Consider the following 18,340-nt stretch of genomic DNA (forward strand, 5'->3'; position numbering starts at 1 on the left):
CACATTTTTAAATCTAACTCTGGCTTTTTTTCTGTGCCAAGCTGGTTTCCATGATGCCGCATCTATGTCATCAAATCTCAATATTTGAGTACTGATGTTTGTCAACAAATCATTCTGGTCAGTTCTCCTCATCTTCCAGTATCATGTAGGTAATATAGTCAATTTTATTCCATATTATTATTACAGCTTGATTATCCAAGTTGTCATAATTTCCAATAGATCGCATCTGGAAGTCAATTCCTGTTGGGTTTAGAAGTGAGAGTGTTTCAATTGAGGTAATTCTTTGGTCTACAGAGTTCTCCATAGTTTGTACATAAACTTGTGAGATTAGTTGACCTGTAGAGTGATCAAGTAAAGTCTCAGTCTGGGATTTTGAGTCCAAAATTTTTCTAAAATACAATTGGTCAGTAGGTTCTTCTTCCATCTCATTAAATTGTTGCATATAGGCTTCTTCTTGGCCTATAGGTTGATCTTTTAAAATTTGAGGCTCAGTTTGTGGTTCTGCTAAATGATCTTTAATTTTTCTCCATGATTTCATATACTCTGTAGCTTCCAATATTTTTTCCAGTATAAGCTCATAATCAAGCTGTGGGTAAGATTCTTCCATTTCCATAGTAAAATAATCTTTTAGTCTTTTAGTGGAAGCTATATTTATTAAAAGTCAATAAACATCCACCTCCAGTTTCTAGATCACAAAGTCAACCCACAGCTATTTCCAAGCCTTTATCTTTTCTCTTTTGTTATTATTTGAAAGTCAAATCCATCTTCAAACACCTAAAAACATTACAATTGCAGTAACACTTTTTACCACAAGATGTCCTCAGTCAACTTAGAAGCTTTTTCTTTCCAAGTTAAAGCTTTTATCTCATTTTGAGAATAAAGAAGAAGGAGGCAGGGAAAAGCAAATATCTCCAATATAGTAAGTAGAATAATGCTCTATAATACAAGTTTTTCCAGGGATCCCAAGTATCCAAAAAATTAAAAGTCCAATAAATGCTGTTCTATAGTTTTATTCAATTTTTTTTTTTTACCCAAATAGACGAACACTGCTTTCTTAGGGCAGGGAAGTCATCCAAAGGCTCTTTGCAGAAAAAGTAGTTGTGGGTAAAAGGGGAAAAAAAGTCTCACCCAGATTTCTCTGCTTAGCTATTCTTTTGACTAGATGATTGGCCATCTTGCAGGACGATCTTTGCTTAGCTGTTCTTTTGACTAGATGATCGGCCATCTTGCAGGAAGATCTTTGCTCCGTCGGCCCTAAGGAGTCAGCTGGAGCTGCGGGAGAAGCTGCCACCTTCCCACAGTCACCAGCAAGCCTCCTCCTCGGTGGTCGCCCCTCCAGGGTGACTTTCAACCCCCTTCAGGGTCTACCTGCAAAGGAAAGGTGAAGAGACAAGTCTTTTCACATGACTGCAGTCGCCGTAAACCAGAACCGGAAGTCTCATTCTATTTTCTTTCATTCTAATCTGGGTTACCTGTGAAGATATCATTAACTCTACTAAGAATTATTTGTTTTATTCTTCTCAATCCATTCTTCATTTTTATATTTGTTTTGTACTAATCGTCATTCATTCTGTTTATAATATCAAATGATCTCTCTGTATTTCTTACCATTCATATCTAGCAACCAATGTTTTTATAATACATTGTAAAATTAAAGCCTTTTTATCATACACTTTCTGTAGATCAATGAACAAATAATAAATATTTTGTCACATTCATAAAGATTAGTGATCCAGAAAAATCTGGTTTGCACATCCTGTAACTGGCATAAAGCCACACTTCCATGTTATGTTTTTCATATGGCATTGGTGGCAATTCAGTGTCACCCATTTATTACTTCTCTTTTGGGAAAAAGTGATGAAAATAACTGTTCAAAACTCAGCTCTGACCTGCATGAATGTTGCCTTGCCATGTCTTCAACCTAATCATGTTGTGTCTTTCTTTTTTTTCTGGACTTGTTTGATTATTTTGAGATCTTGCTTGATGTTTGACCTGTTTGACCACAAGTACCATCCAGTCCCAAGATACTTCTTTTTCAAAACTGCTTATTGTTTACTCACTGTGAAACTGCTCGAGCCTACTTATCTCTGGTTGTGGCATATTGATCATCTAATTTACATTCTGGCAACCAGCCAAGCCTGCACAGAAAACTGAAGCTGATCTAGGAATGGAACCTCTTAGTTTGAGATGAAATCTTCCTTTTCCTTCCTTCCTTCTTTCCTTCCTTCCTTCCTTCCTTCCTCCCGCCTACCCTTCCTTCCTTCCTTCCTTCCTTCCTTCCTTCCTTCCTTCCTTCCTTCCTTCCTTCCTTCCCCTTCCTTCCTTCCTTCCTTTTTCTTTCTTTCTTTCTTTCTTTCTTTCTTTCTTTCTTTCTTTCTTTCTTTCTTTCTTTCTTTCTTTCTTTCTTTCTTCTTCTGACTGATATGACATCCTGTTAAAGCACCTTACATTTTATTCTTTATTATTGTGATTTCTATAGCTGATTCTGATCTTTCTCCATCAATACTCCAATCATGAATCCCTAGATGAATTTAATTCTATGCCCCTAGCAACTTCCGTTCTGGATGACTATCCAGAATGACAAAATCAGATCTCAACTGCCTTCTGTATAACAACCTTTGAGATAGTGGAAGAATGTTATCACATCCTCAGTCATCTTTTTACAAGGCTAACTACATTCCTATTTCCATCCAATCTTTCTTCAGAGAACTTTATAGACCAGTGGTTCTCAACCTGTGGGTTGGGACCCCATTTGGGGTCAAACAACCATTTCATGGGGGTCGCCAAACAACGCAGTCCGCCATTCCCCCCCCCTTTTTCCTTAGCTGTGCTACTCCCTTTTATTCTATTGGCTTTTGAAAGCCAATTGTCCAGGCTGTCTCTGCCCTGTTGAGCCCGTCAAAAGTACCATTCTGCAAACAGTGCTGCAAGTTGTCTGCAGCGAAGGTGAGCTGTCTGGAAGTTTCCACCCCCCCTGCTGAGCAACTACTAAAAATGTAAGTAAAAGAGGGCCAGGGGTGGGAGGTGGGAGGCCGGCAGGCGCAGGGAGGGTTGCTGGCATGCATGGGGCCTGGCAGGTGCCTTACCTGCCTTGGGCTGGGCCAGCTGGTGGCCTAGCCGGTGGATGGCCTGCGCCGTCTCTGCCGCTTGCCAGCTACGCCTCGGCCGGCGCAGGGGGCGGCACCACGCATGCGCGGCACTCCCGGGCAGGGAAAGTCCTCAACTTATGACTGGTTGGGTAGTCTTCATCTTATGACCGGTTGGGTAGTCCTTGACTTACGACCGGTTGGGGTCGCGGCATTAAAAAGGTTGAGAACCACTGTCATAGACCCTGATAATCCTAATTTTTCTTTGAAACTATGCCAGGTTTCTAAACTTATTTTAAGTTTTAGTTACCAGGAATTAGATTCAGTTCTTGTGATGGGGGTCTGACTAAAGCAGAATAAAGTGAAAAGACCACTTTCCATCATTTGGAAACTATACTTTGATGCAGCCTAAAATTGTTTCTGCCATGTTTTATAGTTTTATTTCTGTTTCATGTTTACAGTCAAATACTATTTCTCAAATTGAATTGAACTTTATTTAGCCAAGTGTGACTAGACATACAAGGAATTTGTCTTTGGTACATAAGCACTCAGTATACATGCAAAGCAACAGAATAATAATAATCATAACATCAATAAATGGGTACAGTAAATAAAGTAATAAGGAGGATAAATAATAATATTACAGCCACACTACATGGGTAAATATACATAGATATTAAACAGAATTGTGAGAATTAAGTGTTCAGCAGAATGATGGCACAAGGGAAAAAGCTGTCCCTGTGTTTAGTTAGTTTGGCATGCAATACCCTATAGTGGTGTCCTGAGGAGAGGAATTGAAACTGTTTATGTCCAGGATGTGAGGGATCTGCTGATATCTTCTCAGCCCTACTTCTGACCCATGCAATATACAGATCTTCTAAGGAAGGCAGGCTGGTTGCAATTCTTCCCCTCTCTTCAAATATTATAACAAGCGAGGTACCTTCTGTTCTGTACTTGCATGTTTGATTTAATTTCTTAAGTGAAAAACCATTGCTTTTATTGCATTTCATTCTATTACTTTCACTCTGTTTGTAGGTAAAAGTTTGCAAAGCCCAGGAAACTTTGTAGTTGCTTTCTTGTGCGGGGTGGTGCCCAATCTAATACTGCTTTGACCTTCTCTGGGTCCATTTCAATGCCCTGTGGGGATATGCGATAACCTAGGTAGTCTATCCTTTCCTGGTGGAATTCGCATTTTGAGAGTTTGGCATATAGGTGGGCGGCTCGCAGCTTCTTTAAAACCGTTCTGACAAGGTTGACGTGTTCCTCTTTTGTTTCAGTAAAGATAAGAATGTCGTCCAAGTAAACAAGGACCCCCTTAAACAGGTGCTCCCTTAGAACGTCATTGATTAATTGCATAAAGACTGCAGTGCCCCCTTGTAATCCAAATGGCAAGATTTTGAATTGATAGCACCCCATGGGGCAGTTAAATGCAGTCTTCCATTCGTCCCCTTCCTTAATTCTCACGCGATAGTAAGCTTCACTTAGGTCTAGTTTAAAAAAAATTTTCCCTTTTGATAGGTGTGACAGCATGTCTTTCATGAGGGGCAGAGGGTATAGGTTGCTTTCACTGATTGTATTCAGGGCCCTATAATCCAAGCATAAACGTAAAGAGCCATCCTTCTTCTCTCTAAAAAGGACCGGGGCAGCCACTTTAGGCTTGGCTGGCTCAATGAAACCTCTCTCTAGTTTTTTTTTTTTTATGAATCTTTCCATTTCCTCCTTCTCCTTTGGGCTCATGGAGTATAATCTGGGCTTCGGGAGTTTTGCCCCAGGCTTGAATTCAATGGTACAGTCTGTGGGTCGGTGGGGGGGGGGAGCTCATTCGCCCTCTCCTCACTGAAAACTTCAGCAAGGTCTCTATATTCCTCTGGTATTTCTGTTAATCTTTTTTCCTCTCCTATGGATGCTTTTTCTATTCTTGATTCTGGTAGCCTCCCTTGGGATTTTAAGTCCATAGGGTCCACCTTTGGGAATTTGATTTCTGTCGTCCTCCAATTTACCCAGGGGTTCCATTTTTTCAACCATTCCATCCCTAGAATCATTGGGCCTTCCATACCTGGGGTCACCACAAACGTTAAGTCCTCTTCATGGTTGCCCAGGGAGAGGTGTATTGGCAGAGTGGCTAGGGTAGCTGGCACCCCCCCTGCTATGGATCCATCTAGCTGGCCAAATGAGATTGGTTGTTCCAGTCTCCTGGATGGGATGCCCAGATTCCCCACTAGTGTTGGGCTAATGAGGCAGCGGGTGCAGCCAGCGTCTATTAAGGCTTTCACCTTCACAGCTTCGGGCATGGGGGGGATTAATATAGTCACTGTTTTGAAGATGGGTGTGATGCGTCCACTTACCAGGGGTTCGCCCTCCGAGCTGTCATCTGAGGCATCCACCGGCCCTGTGGTGTAGGCTGGAGTTCTTTCCCCTTGGTGAGCAGAAGTGGGGGGTTCTGCAATTTCCATCATTCTCATGGCCGTTTCTTTTGGTTTAGCTGAAGACTTTCCGGATTTGTTGATTGGGGATCTGTCTGGGTTGTGCTGGGGGCCCTTTGAGCGGCATTCTATAGCTCGATGCCCTTCTCTTCTGCACTTGAAACACCCCATTTGCTTCTTGGCTGTAGCCGATGATTTCACCGGTTCGTGTGTCAGCTCAGGCGGGGGGCGGCTCCATGGTTTTCCTCGGCGGTGCCTCTTCAATATGTCGATCTCTGCTTCCTCTGCCAAGACGTACCATTCCTCAAGTCGATGTGGGTCCCCTCGGGGCAGGCAAGCATCATATAGATCATAGTTTAGTCCATCTTTGAAATGGCTAAGGAGGATGTCTTCTGGCCAAGTCAGTTTGCTGGCAATGGCCCGGAATTCTTGTGTATATTCAGCCACCGGGCGTTTGCCTTTCACGGGCTTTGCGATCAGCCAGGGGGTCTTCAAATCGTCTTCTCAAAGAGGACATGAAACGGTTGAAGTTACTGAGTTCTGGGGCATTGGAGTCATGCAAGTTCACCACCCAATCTGCAGCCAGTCCATCCAGGGCAGATTGCACGATCCGGATGCGGGCTTTGTCGCTGGGAATGTCCTGCCCGTATTCCTCCATGTAGCTGAGGACTTGGGTTAGGAAAAACCCCAAGTGTGTTGGCTCCCCTTTGAATTTCACCTCCAACGGTGGACCTCTTGGAATGGATCGGTGCCTCCGTTGTGGGTGGTAGTGTCTTCCATCCAGATTGCCATCTGTGGTCCGGTAGGGGGTGGGGGCTACTGGATCAGTAGATGTCCCCGGGGTTGCAGGTTCCACGTCCCCCTCGGTGTCTCTCCCTTTGCGGCTCCAGGAGCTGGGGCGGCCGTAGGGCTCAGGATTCTCCTCTCCTAGGGAGATGAGAGTTCTCTTCATCAGGTCAATAGCTTTCTCTAGGATCCAGTCTGAGTACGGTGCCCAGCTTCCTCCCTCTTCACTTGCGTGCAGGGATTTCTCCATCTCCTGCTTCCATTCTGGTTGCTTGGTCCCCGTCTCAGGGTCACCTTTCTTGATTCCTTTCCCCACTCACTTTTCTTTCCAACGCCCATTGACCAGCGAGGTTTGTGGTCCCGTGTCTCCACCACTTCTTCTCCCGAGGAATCTGACCTCTCGGATCCCAACATCTGGCAAGGTTCCAACTGGGTCAGCGGCTCTCTTTCCAGGGAGTTTTCCCCCTCTCTTGCTCCAGTGTCTGACATGGTAAATTTTGGCAAAATCCCCCGGCAAGGGTCTCCCTTCCAGGTGGATTAATTTTGCAAGTCCTGTCTAATGTAAGGACCCACCCCACTTTGCATCTTAAGAAGACAGAACTCTTGGAATAATTCTTCCAACAGGAATCCTTTATTAAGAAGAAGTGGTTGCAGGCATGCTAGACAGGACTTGGGGTCCAAGCTCTCCCATTCAAGGTTTTAAGGGGTTCCCCAGTAGTCTCACCCAATCACCCCCCCTTCCAGTGATAGTTTCAGGCATCACAATTCCACCCCTTTATTCCTTTCTTCCGTCTGGATGGAGACTTAAGATAAACTACATGAAAGGTAAATAGCCCCCTTTGTTATGGTAAGGTTCTTTGGTGCTAACTACATTCAAACTCTTTGAGGTTGCAATAAACACATTCAGTTCCTTAGAAGTATACTGAAGGAAGTGAGGGCCATAAAGCCCCTTTGTTCTCCCCCTTCTCTCCCTCTTATGGCAGAATCCAGAGAAGGCAGAATTGGGGTTTTCTATGTTTGATAATTAAAGATGAAATATAATTGGATTCTGACACTGTTTTTATAACCTTTTATCTCTTTTTGTTTATTTGCTATTTAATCAAGGAAACCCAAAATATTAAACTAAGGTTTTAAATTTCAGTATTAGTACCATGTATATCTTCCAAGCTGGTAATATAGAAAAATAAGAGTGAGGATTAAAATATGGATTAATTCAGTTGTGGGCCTTGGTTCATAAAGAAAAGCAAATCAATGAGCATTTTGAAGGTCAATTTTAACATTACCTGTATGGAAGTATCATGAAGAAGATTTTTATAAATGAAATTGATCACAAAATATTTATGCTGGGAAATAATCATAGTAGCTTGAATTGAAGACATTTGTCCAGCATGACTAAACTTGAATTATCATTTTAATAGGTAATTTCTTTCACCAAGCTGAATTTTTAAGGAAAAAAATTCACTTCTAATACTTACTTTTGCAATATGTGTTAGAGATTCTGTACCTAGAGGTTCAAGTACAGTATCATATTTCTATTATTTTCAGCCAAGGTCTTATAACTATATAACCAAACAATGTTGCCCTTTCCATTTAAAAATTATCACAAAAGGAGCCGTTGTAATGAATAAACTTCCACATAAAGAGATGCTCTCTCATGGTTGGGTATTTGCATAGATTGCAGAAGTATGTTGCAAACATAAACATATCTATTTGCAGTTGACTCCATATATACAAAACTATATTTATTTATATAAAATTGGATAAATATATCATTCTGTTCCTCTTACATATGTACTCATGTTACATAAACACAAACAACATTTATATCACTTAAGAGAGAAACAAAAAAGTGAATATTAAACATAAAGTGGCATAAAGAAACCAAATACTGAATAATCCAACAGTAGCTTTTTTATTCAAATAATAAAACACACTAATTTCTTTGGGTCATTTTATAACTGATGATGAATAGATTCCACTTGTTTTACAATCATTAAAACATGCAACACCTACTTTTTTTGTCCTTGAGCACCTACAAAAAACACAGCCTAATTTTTAGTCAAAAGAGAATGTATGGATGGCTGGATGACAGGAAGGAAGGAAGAAAGGAAGGAAGGAAGGAAGGAAGGAAGGAAGGAAGGAAGGAAGGAAGGAAGGAAGGAAGGAAGGAAGGAAGGAAGGATTCTGATGCCCCCTGCCAACTTTCCATAACTTTCCACAAGAAAACTCCATGGGGAAATCTACTAGGAAGTTGAAAGTCCTTCCTGCTTCTACCTTTTTTTTTTTTTTTGCTCATCCATGATTATTCTGTTTCTCTCTTTCCCCTTCATGGTAATTTTGTTTAGGTAAGAAAATGTCTCTGAAACAATGACCCAGTAGGTAAAAGGCTGTTTACTTGCTTATAAGAGAGACCATCACTCCATCAAAATTAATGTGACACTGCAATTTTTAGTCAATGACAAGAAAAGTCTTTTTATCTGTGTGGTCTGAATGACTGAAAGACACTGTAAGAATCTAAAATGACTGTGTTGCTCAAAGAAAGCCATTGGTACTTTCCTGGTATTCTTAGGTGGTGTTTATTGATTTTGCTCTGGCAAAAGTTTATAATAGAAGACCAGCATCTTGTAATGCTTCCAAATAATCTCTTAGTCTCCTTTTCAAACCCCACAGCAATAATCACTCTACACCACCTCTTATCAAATGAATTGTTTAAAATGTTTGACTGTTACACAGTTGTAATGTTCCAAAAGCTTATTAACAATTATTGTCATATCTTGTCCTCATCTTAACCAAGGCCTCTCAATCATGAAAGTGGCACCTTTCCTGCCCCCCTTTAAAAAGTTAGGGCTCAAAGGGGCTACAGTGTAGATGGTGGGAAGAAAAACAGTTTTTAAAGCTCTTTTGAAGACACAGAGGGAGGAAACATATAAGATGCCTTGCAGTTGCTATTGAAATGGCTCTCTTTCTTTTATGGCTACTATTGATAAGCTTTCATGCTAGACTTCAGAACTGGTAATTTTCATAGCAATCTCTCTAGATCAATCTCCTAATAAAAAGCACACAAACTCAATTTCAGACCAACCCATGCATCTTGTAAGGAAGAGATAATTTCACCCAGAGTGCCAAATATAGTATAAAGAGAAGCATAATAAGACATTCAGAATTTTATCATTGGTCTCATTTGAACATTTTGATAGTTACAAATTTGTTGTCTAAGATCAGAGAGTAGAACTTCAGTTTAGAGGGTACCTATCCTATATATTGAATATGAAATCAATATAATGATAATTGAGGGCTACAATATTTATACGCCAAGTAATGTAGGGTAATGATTGATCAAAGTTTGAGCAGCCAGGTTTAATCGGTAGCCCAGAAAGTTGCCAGCATCAAGCTCTTTGGGTCTTTTATATCTTTATGCCTCTTTCACTGAATTATTCTAGTAAACTTGATAAATTAGAACTAATTGACCAAATTTTAAAACTGAAAATGCTTCTGTAGCATACTGCATACCATATCTGACTATTATATTGCTTGTACAATTAGAGATCTGGAAGAAGGATGTTCTTGGTTAGGACTACCATTATCTAGCCTGCAATTATAGGGATAACTAGTACTGTAGATGGCAGAGAAAGCTAGTGTTCTTAATATTTTTGGTGGATTTTTTTCCAGCCCAGATATGGTGTGCCTACCCTTGGTAACAATGTGCTTTAGAAACATTAATCAGTCTTCATTTTAAAATACAGTTAAACAAGGAATATACTGTAAAAAAAGCAATTCAAAGTAATAAATAGGTTGCATAGTCTACTCCTCACTTACTTTGTTTTCTGATAGATTCCATTTTCTGATGCCTTGTTTTTGCAAAAATACTTTTACATGAGAATATACATGAACTATAGCATGTTGTAACAATATTTAACAATGAAAACATTCATTTATTAAGATTATTAAGACTATCTAAGGAACTATGTTTAATTCTGGCAGAACAGGCAAATCTGAGAACAAAAAAATTCCGACATATTTATTTTGTAGAAAAATACTTTTATTGTGCAGAATCCAGACCATAGATGAATATGCAGGTAGATATGCAGTTATACAAATACAATTGTACAATTGGCCATTGAACTATAATATTTTAGAGACATTATAAAGAGTCATTAGCAACACCTACTTTCCTTTATGCTAATCAATATAGATCAGCTTTCTCCAGTGTGATTCCCTTCAGCTATAAGTTTTCACATTTTTTATTTATATTACGTTTTTTTTAAACTTACCAATGAAAAATATCAACAGTGAAAAATACATATATGTAGACATCATACATTAATAGAAAAATTCCTCAAAAAATTCCTCAAAATTAGAAAAAAACTTTCTAATTATATAGAACTATCCTTTTTCCTGTGCCACAGGCTTGCAAAGCTCTTTATGAGATGACAAATTTCAACTTTTGGAAACATTTCAAAATCACATTAAAATCCTTAACTGTAATATTCTTCCCCAGCTTGCACTGAAATTGTAGTAATATAATGAAATTATTTGAAATCATATTAAGGTTTTAGGTTGTCAACACCAGATTATATAGACTAAAAAAAATCACATTTTTAATAACATCAGCATAAAAAATACATAATGTTCACATCTAGTTCAAGGGTTTTCCCCAATTCGTAGATTGCAGTTGCTCTCTGATTTTTTGGAATTGTCCTTTTTGATAAATCTCTTAATTTCACTATTTCCCATAAAACTGATCCTTTGCTGTTCAGTTATAGGAGCACCTCCTTAACTTTTCTGAGAACAACAATAATAAAACTGATGATTAAGCTGTCTTGGTAAGAAACTATTTTTCATTGGTCTGAATTCCAGATATGAAAGTTTCCATCTTTCTCTCCTGATTTCCTCTTTTTTTTGTGATGCTTACAGGGTTTTTTTAGTTTATAGTATAAAATACAAAAATACAAAAGCAAATAATAGGAAAAAAAGGGAGGGAAAGGGGCAAGGAGAAGTGTAGAAAAGAAAGGAGAAAAGAAAAAAGGCATTGCCTTCTGACTCCCTCTAGTGCGGTAGAATAAAACATTTCTCATTAATGAATTTCATAGCCTTTCAAAGTTTAATTGTTGATAGTATAAATGTTGATCAGATTTGTGTGTGGGATTTCTAGCAAATAACAAAATTTCACCTCTCATAAATTGGTTGGCAGTTTTGTCAGTTGAAGTGTAAAATAACCGAGGGCATTTAGTCGTATAATTTTGCCATAACTTGTTTATTTGAAAAATAGCATAGATTGCTTGTGATCTGCTTTCGGTATGAACTGTTGAAATCAAAGGACTATGAATGTGTTCAGCTAGCTTGTAACAACCTTTGACTAGGCATACACTCCAGCTAAGAGCTGCAGTATGAATTGTTACTAAATATTATTTTAGTTTGTTAAGGTTTATATACTCTGCAGGAAAAAGAATAACTTATTACCAATTACAAAATTCCTTTCAAGCCAAGAGGTAAGCAACAGTTTTCGTACTTTCTTGTGTTCTGTATACTTGCATCTCAACTAGTAACTCTGGCATCCTCAGCTTTTCTTGACAACTATCAGAAATATGTTCATTTTAGATAGCAATACAGTTCTTCTTTTTATGTTTTTGAAGAGTACAACCCCTACAGACTCCAAACCTGAATGCCTGAAGAATGGGATTGCATGACTGAGAGCAGAAATATAATGAGCTCAAAACAAAATAAAATGAGAACCAAATAAAATACAACAGAACTGAAACACTATACCCTGAAACTAACACAAAACTTGAATACCAGAAAACAAAACACATTTTAAAAATACATGAAGATTTACAGGTTTGAAGATTAAGAAAGATGTAGATTAAATGAAGGGCAGAAGGAACTTATATAATATCTGACAGGGAGGAAGGAATATTAAATTGTAATTATCCATGGAAAATAAGATAGGAAGTCATAACATTTCTTCAATTAGATGTTTTTTTCCTTCTTTTTGTTTCTTGTATGTCCTTCCTTCCATTACTTTTTAAATTTTAATTTGATTTTTACTTTTTGAAAAACTTTTAATAAATGTAAACTTCAAAATGTGGATATGCATTTAAATTTGAAATATTTTCAATCATTGGTAGTAGTTTAATTCTGAAAGAAAAGACAAGATACAGAAAATGGCCGATTCCAATTTTAATGGGATGGGGACTCTAAATTGATTAAATCCCTGTTCCTTATTGTACAATTATTGTCAGTGAGCAAAACTGGGAAAAAGACAGAGATTAAGAATGTCTCTTTTGTCTTGGAAGCTGATGATACCAGACAGAGACTGTTCCTTGCCTAAAACCAGCTTTTCTTAAAGTGCTGTTAAAATGACAGATTATATGTTACTTGTAGTGAACTCTTGTCCAATTCAGCCACAGAGAGAATGTCATATTCTACTTTTTTATGCTTGCTACATATAAATCCCTTTCCATACTTTTGTGGAATTTACATTTAAGGACATAGTTTGGAAATGTAATGGTCTGCTGGTGAGTCTAAGACCTGCAAAACAATATCTGTTTAAACTGAGGATACCAAAGGTAGAATCTTGAGCATTGGAACAACACTGTATCTTTGATAGCATTTCATTCCAAAAGCCATTGAAAAATCCTTTATTTGAGGATTTAATATAATTTCTCTAGATAGAAAGGAGTATAATATCACAATATGAGACAACATATTTACCCTTCATTTACCAATAGCAAAATTTAACAAAATAATTATCTGGGATCCTGGCAGTTCTTTAAAAAATTGCATTATAAACTGTGCTCTAATAGAGTTTGACAGATGTGAGTTTTAAATTTGTAGCAAGAGAGCCCTGTGGAAGATTTTCCCTTAATATATTTTGGACTACTTCCAGTTGCACAATTACATTCTAATTCCATTCCAAAAACTCCTTCCAATACAGAAGCTGTGGAATTTTATTTTCCTGGAATATTTTGACTACAGGAGCAATTTAACTCCTGAACTCCAATAAAATAGAAAAACTTTAGAATATACCCAATGAATTAAAACTGGATTAAGGTTTACCTTCCAGGTTAATGATTTCTAGAAAGGGACATCCAAACATTTAAGGAATAGGCAATGCTAGATATTAACTGACAATATATGTTTGGTCCTGCTATGATTAAAACCCACCATTGTGGATTGATTGTAGTTAATCCTCAGCATTTTCCTATCACAATAATCAGCCAGTCGAGCCCACAATTTTCTAAGTCTAATCTCAACATATATCATGATATACACACCATATATTTTCAGTTAAATTGTGTGCTCTGTACTTATTAAGCAAGGAGACAAAATGATTTTCATTCCATGGCTGAAACACTATAATTGATATGCAAATTAAATATGATGGGAGCAAATAAATAGATCTGTTTGACTGATCCATTTATTAAAATAAGGATCCCCAGTTGGCGAACTCATTTCCTTGTAGTAAGGTAAGAAAGCAATTCAATCAATAACCTGATATGTCTAATATTTGTAATGGTTTTCTTAAACTAATCCCATAGTCTACATCTAACAATGGAATCAAAGGCTGATTTCCTCTGGAGTTGAAAAACAGCAGACTCAATTGTCAATAAATAATTCCACTTTAATGGCAAAGTAATAATTTAGACAGATACAGTGTGCACACCTGCAAAAAATATATGCAAGCTGGTTTACAAGCTAGAAGAACAATAAATCAATATAAAATACATCATCCAGTTAAGTCTGATGACACCAAATACTTATTATTAGGGCTTTACAAAGACTACAAAACTTTTCAGATGATTTATCTCACTGTTTCTGTCTATTTACACAATATGTTACATTAAAAATGTACAAAATATAAAATGTATACAGACAAATGCTTCACAAACAAATTTGTTAAAGTTGTAAACTAGGTGGATTCACTGAAATGTATTGCAGGGAAAATTGTATTATGTAGTATATACATACAGGATGTGTGTAAGTGTATTGAAAATGGCAGGAGTTCCTGGGCTTAGATGTTGTTTCAGACTACATCAATCATCAGGGACAGCTTTTGTTTTAGTCATTTTCCAGAGTGGCATGCTGTTAACAATATGAGACAGTCAACTAATATTTACTGCTGGAAATCAGTCTGAGTACATTTTTTTTGTGCATAAAAGCAGACTTTCTTATTAGGGCAATAGCACCATGCAGGAGACCTACAGCTGATGCAACAAGGAAAACTGCATTGATTTTTTTTTGATATTTGTTTTGCAAAATATATTGTTGCAGGAATTAGTAGCACCAGTTACATATCCTGAAGTTATCCATTGGTTATGTGTATCCTGAAAGCACTTCATTGGCACATGTCCTATGGTTATGAGTGAACATGCTCCATATGAGCCCTTTCAAGATAGGGGTTGAAATACATGCCTACAGAATGCTATAGCCCTTAAATATTTTATGTTAATTTTAACCAATATCTCCAATTACTCTGATTAGGTTTTCGTTCAGTCTGGTGTATCTTGCCAGGACAGATAATGTCTATTTTTTTCTATAAAGTTAGATTGGTTTAAAGAGTGCAAATGTTAATTGTAGCAAGGATAGCTCAGGACTTGTGATGGCAGTTCTAAGTACAGGACAAACATACCTGATTTTTCTGTCTTCTTTTAAAACAGATTGTACAGATTGCCCTCTTGCTTTGTTTACAACATACAGGTATTCTCCATAAATGAAACATTTTTTCACATTGATATAATAAAGTATAATTTTATATTTTTGCTGCTGTCACTGTTTTGTTTCCTTTCATTTGTGCAACACTTTTTATTTTCAGTATTTACAATACCCTCCCAATAAACTGTGCAAAATCACCCCCACACCTTCCCCTCTTACTGTAAAAACATTTCTGTCTTGCACAGTGAATAGCACTGTGTCAATGTTTTTGTAATGCTGACTTTCTTCATGTACAACTGCAATGAAAATAGCATGCTCCAAATGGGGGAAGGAAGAGAAGGGACGAAAACCAAGAACGGTTTGTGCTCATGCTAACTCAGGTGCATACCCAGCTCTGCTGGATAAAATGTCACACATCTCTGTTTTTGTCTTAATACGTTCTTTTCCAAATGGGATAGAAAATAACTATGTTGGACTTTTTAGTTTTGTTTTCATTCATAGTTAACTAGGAGTAGCTTCTGGGTCACTTGAATGGTTTAGGATGATAGGTCATTGATTCACAGAAGATTAAAAATAATATATCTATATTAATAATTCATCCTTCTAGCCACCTAATTAAAAAAACTTGATATATAAACACAAGGCTACTGTGCTCGCTGATGCTCTCTCATTAGTAAAATGAAGAAAGGAAACTGTAAATAACCAATGGTTTAAACAAATTAAACCAAGTATAACATTGTCTAGAAATCGGATTTAAGGCAATGAGACAGCACCATAGGAAATGATCTTTTTCCCCCACCCAAAAGACTCAAAACAAAGCCCTAACCAAAACCTTTAGTCAGCTTCAGAATTGTCTAACAACAACAACAACAACCTTAAGAGGTGGGCAGGTGTTTAAAAAATACCACTGTGGTTAAAAACAATTTGGATATAAAAACGGGTGACTTTTTTTCAACACACACACACACACACACACACACACACACAGATGAAAAAAAAAAGTTGGTGAACCACATCACTGCAAATATGGCAGTTTAGTATCAAATTGGCACTTATCCAGCATATCACAGTATTGTTTGTATAAGTTAATTGCACAATACTGTTTTGTGCTTATTGAATCTATACACCCTCTCATTTTTTTAATTTTATTTTGCATCCACCTCGTTTTGGAAAGGAGAGCAGAATATTATTTGAACATCATTGCAATCTGGAATATGTGCTATGAGGCACCACAGAGGTTAGAGGAGGAAGAGGAGGAGCAGGAGAACTATGAATGCAGCACCTCCAAGTATACTGAAGTATCACATAAAACACTTTCACTGTAACCTTTCAAGACAGGGATAGAAAATAAAAGACTCTACGTGATTCGAGTTTGACTATTATGGGTGCACTCTGCTTCATAGTTTCCCTGTTAAAGGCTCTTTCCACTTGACACTGGACAAATCCAACTTTCATTTCTGATTTGCTTACTGCTTAAATCAGGTGTCTCCATATACAACACAGCACGCACATGCCTTTCAGCACACATACACGCCACTTCAGCAGTCTTAATGCAGTATAGGTTTATCAGCATCCTCTAACCAAAGTCATTCCCCCTTTAGAGCGTTGATTCAAGTGAAGGGTCCAGCATATCATCATGGTGGCTGACAGTATCACTGTCACAGCTCTGGGCACTTGAGTAAGTGGCAGCTTCTTTGAGCCTCAATAGCATGTTCATCTGAGAATGAAATACAATAGGGTGTGTTATTGGTACAAAAGTTAAGATGACTTAGAATAATAATAATAATCCATTATTGTTCGTGTTTGCAAAGCAATACTGTAATGAATTTCAACTCTTGTTTTTAATTTAACAGAAATGTGCAACTATTTATGTTTGCAAGTCCTTTGTTAGAGCTATTTTTAGAAAACATTTACTAAAAATGTTTTCCTTTGTAAGGAATTTCTTTTCATTTATGTAGCTTTATATATGAGCTCTCCCAACACTTTAAATATTTGCTTCTGTAACTACATGATTATCCACTGTTATAAGAAATTCCTGCCTTTTAAAGCTCATCATGCACATTTTTGCATACATGTTTCATAAACCTTTTGCTATTTTGCACGGAGGCAAAGAGATGCTACCAGATTCCATCCAGTATTGGCCTTCATGCTATATTAGCCTTTGTGTGTGTTTTAAGAAACATACTATTTCCACATCATAAGCAGACATAATACCAAAGTACCTGCTGAATTATGTTTAAGTCATAAAAAGCACAGAAACAATTAAATGAAGGGGAAAAACAACAGGTAAATCCTTCAAAGTATAAAGGAGACTGGATTATTTAAATCAGGCTTGGATTCACTTTTCTAGTCAATAATACGGAAACAAACACAGGGTTGGTTCTTTTTTTTTTTTTTTTTTTGGGTATGATCCATTTTGCATACATATTGAATGGAATGAAGTGGATGAAAGTCAACAGCTGAATGCAAGAGCACCATCTGCTGTCCAGGAGCTGACCTTCACAAAACAATGCCATACTACTCTGTTACTGTCCTGAGGCTGGATTCCAAAAGAATGTTAAGCACATCTTAATTAACTTCAAAAGCACTGGACATTTCAAAAATGTTTAGATATTGAAATTATCATAATTAAAGCTGTTCAGGGAATGGGCTTTGTTGGCAGCATTTTTAAATAACCTAATTTTACAATGCAAATATTGTAAAATATTTGATCCAAAATATGTCTTAAAAAATGGAAAACCAGAATAATTCATGTTATTATACCATCTCATATTTAACTAAGCAAAAATGTATGGAGAAGAGCGAGAAGCTTGTATACAGTTTTGCTGAATGCATCTTAGTAAGGACATAGAGAAGAAAAATTGAATCAAAATTAAGCAATTTCCTATGAGAAAAGACTATAGCAATTGGAACTCTGTAGCTTAGACTGAAGGGAAGAAGGTATGGGGAGACATGGTAGAGGGATATTAGATCATGAATGGCATAGACAACCTAGTAAAATATTTTCTATGTCTTCCTAACAGTATTAGAAGTTCAGTTTACCAACTGAAAGTAAATGCAGGAAGATTCAGATTTTTTTTTCTAGCACATAGTTAAATGATGGAGTGTGATATTAGCAATAGTATCACAACAGTTTTTAAAAAGATACTGGTGAAGTTTAAGAAAGATCAAATTCGTAGCTGCTACTCTTGCTAGGTCTACAAGCTGTTGAACCATAGATAGAGTTAGATACTACCCTTCATCATGGAAAGGAGCTCATCTTCTAGTCAAGACTACTGGGCATCCCAGATATATCATGTTAGCTGCAAAATGGTTTTATGGCTTGATCCAGGATTGACCTTTTTAGGATCTGATGGAGGAAGGGCTCCAATCTGTAAACCTATCTCTTTATTC

The 18,340-nt window shown here is 37.3% G+C and overlaps 1 protein-coding gene across 8 annotated transcripts in view; it reads right to left on the reverse strand.

Annotated features, from left to right (window-relative positions):
* Window positions 1-13,900: 13,900 nt before the first annotated feature.
* Window positions 13,901-18,340, reverse strand: part of NAV3 (neuron navigator 3) — a 688,216-nt gene continuing 683,776 nt past the window's right edge. For all 8 annotated transcript variants that reach the window (XM_039343281.1, XM_039343283.1, XM_039343282.1 and 5 more), the window contains one exon: window positions 13,901-16,664. In XM_039343281.1, coding sequence (XP_039199215.1) covers window positions 16,545-16,664 — 120 coding nt within the window. In that variant the 3' untranslated portion in view covers window positions 13,901-16,544. The remainder of the gene's footprint in view (window positions 16,665-18,340) is intronic.

This window comes from Crotalus tigris, unplaced genomic scaffold (assembly GCF_016545835.1).
Source record: "Crotalus tigris isolate CLP2741 ecotype Arizona unplaced genomic scaffold, ASM1654583v1 scf7180000017836.1595184, whole genome shotgun sequence".
NCBI classification, from domain to species: Eukaryota; Metazoa; Chordata; class Lepidosauria; order Squamata; family Viperidae; genus Crotalus; species Crotalus tigris.